Here is a 6,000-nt window from a genome sequence, read left to right on the forward strand (position 1 = left end):
CAAGAGCGAAACTCCTTCTCAAAAAAAAAAACAAAAACAAAAACAAAAAAAAACAACATATAGATCATCTGAGAACATCGTGTAGTTCCAGAAAGTAAGGAAGTGCTCAAAAGCAGCAAACAAATAATAATATGACTGTGAAAGAGACACAGGAGCCAGCTGAAACAGCTCCCAGTCGACACAGCCAGATGACGGGGGCAACAAAACAAACCACACAACGCTGGATGATAACCCAAAGCATACACTCAATATATGCAAGTCCATGCTGATATGAGTAACTGAATAAACACACAAATGAGTAAGGATCAGCAAATCTTCCATACAGAAACATTTCAAATAATTTATGTAGCTACTCCACTCCCCCAGGAGGAGGAACAGAACTCCCCATCCCAGTAGAGTACCTGTCCAGAGTGACTGCCTTCCAAAACGAACAGTACATAAAGGAGGGAGAGTCACTCCACAGTGGAGAAACCTGGCAAATATGACCTCAGCCATGCAGTCAAGCCCAGCAACCCAAGACATCCTGACAGCACCACCCTTAATATAAGGGGATGAGAAGAGCACTTAACCTCCGTGGTCTTCCTTCCCAAAACCCATAACCACAGCTGAATCATGAGAAAAACCAGAAAACTAAAACAGAGACATTCTACAAATCAATGACCAGTATTCCTCAAAACTCTCAAGGTCACCAAAAAGGACAGCCTGAGAAACTGTCACTGTCTAGAGGAGCCCAAGGGGACATGAAGACTCAAAAGTAATGTGGGATTCTTAGACAGAATAAGGACATTAGGAAAAAAAACAATAAGTTCTGAATAAAGTATGCCATGTAGTTAATGAACTAAACACACACACAAATGAGCAGAAGTAAAAGCGGGGAAATCTGAATGAGATGGTGGATTGCATCAAAGATAGACTGTACCAATGTCAGTAACCTGGTCATAATTGTACTCCAGTTCTGCAAAAAGTTACCCTTGGGGGACTGGGGAAAGATACACAAGATTACTATTTTTTAAACCAGTATATCAATCTACAATAATCTCAAAATTAAAACCTTAAACAGAAAAATGTTTAAATCTTAGACCTTTTACTTAGACCCCACCTAGCATGAATGGTGTGATGTTTTGTTGTGATGATTTGAAATATCCAGTTTACTATAAAGTAAAAAGTAAATTCCTCAAAGAAACAAAGTTTGAAAGTCTTCTTTTTTTTTTTTTTTTTGAGACGGAGTGTCTGTCGCTCTTGTTACCTAGGCTGGAGTGCAATGGCACGATCTCGGCTCACCACAACGCAACCTCTGCCTCCTGGGTTCAAGCAATTCTCCTGCCTCAGCCTCCTGAGTGGCTGAGATTACAGGCACGCGCCACCATGCCCAGCTAATTTTTTGTATTTTTAGTAGAGACGGGGTTTCACCATGTTGACCAGGATGATCTCGATCTCTTGACCTTGTGATCCACCCGCCTCAGCCTCCCAAAGTGCTGGGATTACAGGCTTGAGCCACCGCGCCCGGCCCAAAAGTCTACTTTTAAAATAGCACGTATCATTCCAGCCCTGTGAGAGACCAAGGTGGATCTCCTTATGCCAAAAGTTCCAGACCAGCCTGGGCAACACAGGGAAACCTAGTTTTTATTTATGTATTTAATTTGAGACGGAGTCTTGCTCTGTAGCCCAGGCTGGAGTACAGCAGCGCGATCTTGGCTCACTGCAACCTCCACTTCCCGGGTCCCACTTCAAGCAATTCTCCTGAATCAGCCTCCCGAGTAGCTAGGATTACAAGTGCGCACCACCATGCCCAGCTAAGTGTTGTATTTTTAGTAGAGGCATGGTTTCACCATGTTGGCCACCCTGGTCTTGAACTCCTGACCTTGTGATCCACCTGCCTCGGCCTCCCAGAGTGCTGGGATTACAGGTGTAAGCCACAGTGCGCAGCCTATTTTTTAAAAACAAATAACAACAAAATAAAATAGCACATTATCAGGAAAATGACCTAGACTAAGAATATCAAAATAAAAACAAGTAATGAGCGCTCTCTACAATGTGCTCACCACCATCCCAGCACCTGGCTGAGCCAGTAAAGACTAACTGAGTCACTGCTGGATGGCTGGGAGGGGTGGCTCATGCCTGTAATCCCAGCACTTTTGGAGGCCAAGGCGAGAGAGGATCGCTTAGCTCAGAAGTTCAAGACCAGCCTGGGTAACATGGTGAAACTCATCGCTACCAAAAATACAAAAATTATCCAGGTGTGGTGGTGTATGCCTATAGTACCTGCTACTTGGGAGCCTACGGCAGGAGAATCACTGGAGCACAGGAAGTCAAGGCTGCAGTGAGCCATGATTACACCACTGCACTCCAGCCTGGGTGACTGAGCCAGACCCTGCCTCAAAAATATATATATGTTTAAAAACATTACCTGTTCTCCAAAATGTCTATATTCAAAATATAACGTAGAACATTAAATCATAATCACTTCCTGCCAGCTCCTACCTTTATGGACAAACCCTGAAGGGGTAAGAAATTTGTTCTATTTAACACACACCAAAACACAAAGGAGATGCTGTGGTTGTGCCAGTCCTTAATCATGAAAATACTTTTACAGTCAGCCATATAAGAGTTTTACTGAAATTCAAGCTTATTTTGAACAGAAATTTAAGCCTGATCATGTTTTTGTCATTTTCTGCCTATTAAAAGACGGATCAAAGTTTGGATACAAAATCTGTAACCCACCTGTCCTTAGATAACAAAACTTGTAATTCCTATTTATTCAGGGATTCATTTCTGTAGTTAAACCGTACCTGAGATGTCAACTTCAAAAAGTACCTTTGTTTGTTTACAAAGATTATAATTTAAATTGAACTTTGTTGTTTTGAGATAGGTTTTGTTGCTCAGGCTGGAGTACAGTGGCACAATCATCAGCTGAGTTGAAGTACTTTTACAGTCAAGTTCGTATCATTAAAATCAAAACATGGCTGAGCTCAGTAGCTCTGGCCTGTAATCCCAGCACTTTGGGAGACAGGAGGATGGCATGAGGCCAGGAGTTCCAGACCAGCCTGTGCGACATAGCAAAGACACCATCTCTACAAGAAGTAAAAAAATACAGGCTGGGCATGGTGGCAGGCGCCTGTAGTCCCAGCTACTCAGGAGAGGCTGGAGTCCAGGAGTCTGAGGCTGCAGTGATTTCTGATCAGACCACTGCACTTCAGCCTGGGTAAGAGAGCAAGGCTCTGTCTCTACAAATACTAATTTTTAATTAAATGTTCTAAGCTTACAGATCTGATGAGAATCCCATGCAGATTGCTCAGTATTTCTTAAACCAACTCTTCCTTAACTGGGCCACTAGACAGTACTAGAAATGCAGTTACACCGTACACGAAGTGATACAGGAATTTCAAGTCCCCCGAGTCAGAGGAAAAAACCAGGAGGGCTTAAGGGCTCCTTGCTGGCACACTGCCAACAGGCAACTGCAGCAGCCGCCACCTGAATTCTCAAACATTTTTCACTGCCCATCTACAGCTCAACTTCTAAGCCGTGAATACCACAGAAGATGGTTCAAGAGTTTTCACACTAAGCAACTAACAACTTAAATTAAAAGATTAATCAGAGCCATATGTAGTGTAAAAAAAAAAAAAGCAATTCCTCCCTTTAACAAATTAGGCAAAGTTAAGTTAACGATGGTTTAAACTTGACTCCTTCAGCTTTGTTCAAAAATACCGGCGTGGGGGTGGGGGGGAGAAGAAAGGGAGAGGGAGGGATGGAAGGAAAAAAGGAAAGGAGGAGGGAGAGGAAGAGTGGGGCATTGCCCACTTCGTGCAAAGTAGAAACGATCTTGGGCGCCGTTACGTCCCCATCCGGACACTACCGACCCAGAACTGCAACAGGACATTCCCCTGTAGAAGGCCGGCTTGAACCAAGACACCTTTTCTTAAAGGCACACAATTCTATTAGCAAAATTCTCTCTCCGATCCTAACATAAAGGTTTTACCTCTGATTTTAGTTCTTCTAGACATAACGCTTCCCAGTATCACTACAGATAAAATAATTTTTGAGTTGCTGCTTAACATACCCCTACAATCTCCGCAGACGTGTTGGTTTTACCACCGAAAAACGCCACTCAAGGTGGAAACTGCCCTCACAACTCCCAATCTCGGACTGTCATCTGCAAAAGCGCGTGAAACTGTAAAATCAAAGTGTATTCACACGGAAGAATCACGTTACGTTCTGATTTCCAAATCTTTACCAAGCCTAACTGATGGACGCAGGACTGGACTCGCTGCTGGCTAAGGCCTCCTACAACCCACAGCGTGCTTTCAAGTCCACTCCTCTGGGCCGAAACGCAAACCCGGGCGGCAGCTCCGCACCCAGCATCCGCCGCCCCTTCCCTCCTGCTCCTCGCGAGCCCCCTGGAGGCTGCGAAGCTCCGGCCCCACGCCTCGTCCCCGCCCCCTGGCCTAGCTCCCCTCCAGGGTCGCTCTCAGCGGCGGGCGTCCGCGGCAGACAGACGCCCAGAACCCGACGGCCCAGAACCCTTTACTCATTTTTGACATATTTCTTTCTCAGCACCCCCATCCAGCCCCGAACCCTCTGGAACCAGGAAAATTACCCGCAGAAACCTCGGGCTGCAACGCCGGGGACCGCCCACCGAAGTCCCAGGCTCCCCGCGCAGCCCCGCCGGAGAACACCGCCCCCCGCCCGGAAGCACTCACCCCTCCCGGGCCAAAGAGAGAGAGAGAGAGGAGGGGGAGGGAGAGAGAGGAGGGGGAGGGAGAAGGCGGAGGGAGAGAGAGGAGGGGGAGGGAAGGGGGGAGGAGAAAGGAGGAGGGGGGAGAAAGGAGGAGGGGAAAAGAGGGGGAAGGGGGAGTAGGGAGGACGGAGGGAGGGGAGAAGGATGAGAGAGGGAAGAGGGGGCGGGGGAGAGAAAGAAGAGGGGGTTAAAGAGAAGAGAGAACAGAACGGGAGGGGAGGGAGAGAACTGAGGGCAGAAGGTGAGGGGAAGAGGAGGAAGGACAGGGGAAGGCAAGTGGGAAAGCGAAGGGGGAAGAAGGGCCCTTCCCCAGGCCGGCCTCGAGAGAGGCCGGAGGCCCCGAGCCCGCCCCGGGGTGGGCTGCCGGGCGCACCTTGCGCTTGCGGGCCTCGGCCGTGCCGCTCCACACGAAGCACTGGTAGATGGCCCGCAGGTTCTGCTTCCAGTTGTCCACCTTGAAGCTGCCCAGGTGCGAGCAGCCCGGCGGCGCTACCGCCAGCTCGGCGTCCATGGCCTCGCCCTCGGGCTCTGGCCGGGCCACCATGGGGGGCAAGGCCCGGCCGCGCGCGGGGGGCGGCGGCGACGGGGGCGAGGACGACGCCAGCGCGGCGTGGGGGCTGCCCGGCGGTGGGCCTGGCCGGCCAAGGCACGGGAGCCAAGAACAAAGCGCGGAGGCCGGACAAAGATGGGTCTGGCGATCGCCGGGGGAGGCTGCGGGGCAGGCACCGCCCCCGAGCTGCGGCTGCTGTGGGCCGCCTGCGCAGCGCTCTCCCGGTTCGCGGAGGGCGTCGCGGGGCGGGGCGCCGCGGCCGAGGACGGAGATTACGTCACCCGCGGCCGGCACCGCACTGCGCAGTCTCCAGCCCGCGCCAGGCCCCTTCCCCCACTCCTCTCCCGGGTCCGCAGGCTCGGGGTAGACCCGCGCTGGGGGAAGCGTGGGCCGGGGAGCTAACGAGGGCCCGCCCTCTCCCTTCCTCTATTGGTCGCCGAGCACCTTCGGCCATTGTCATAGGCTCTCAGTACAGTTTGTCTGGTTCAGAGCCGGCTCCTAGCACCCTGAAGACTAGACGTTCCCTGTCTCCTCCCGAGGACTGGGGAGGCGGGGGCGTGCTGCGGTTGGGCGGTGCTAGACATTGGTCGCAGCACTGAACCGGTTTGTGCCGGCCGGAGCTCTGCCGCAAAGAGGCGGGGCGACGAGCTGGGGCGCCGCGGGTCGGGCCTCTATCCAGGGCCTGTGCCTTCCCAACCAACGGCAGCTCTTACTG

The 6,000-nt window shown here is 50.9% G+C and overlaps 1 protein-coding gene across 1 annotated transcript in view; it reads right to left on the reverse strand.

Moving 5' to 3' along the window:
* The window catches only part of USP22 (ubiquitin specific peptidase 22), a 47,112-nt gene extending 41,587 nt beyond the window's left edge, over window positions 1-5,525 (reverse strand). The window contains exon 1 of the mRNA XM_039476157.2: window positions 5,109-5,525. Within this exon, the coding sequence (XP_039332091.1) occupies window positions 5,109-5,279 (171 nt within the window). The 5' untranslated portion in view covers window positions 5,280-5,525. The remainder of the gene's footprint in view (window positions 1-5,108) is intronic.
* Window positions 5,526-6,000: the final 475 nt, after the last annotated feature.

Source organism: Saimiri boliviensis, chromosome 17 (genome assembly GCF_048565385.1).
Source record: "Saimiri boliviensis isolate mSaiBol1 chromosome 17, mSaiBol1.pri, whole genome shotgun sequence".
In the NCBI taxonomy this organism is placed as follows: domain Eukaryota; kingdom Metazoa; phylum Chordata; class Mammalia; order Primates; family Cebidae; genus Saimiri; species Saimiri boliviensis.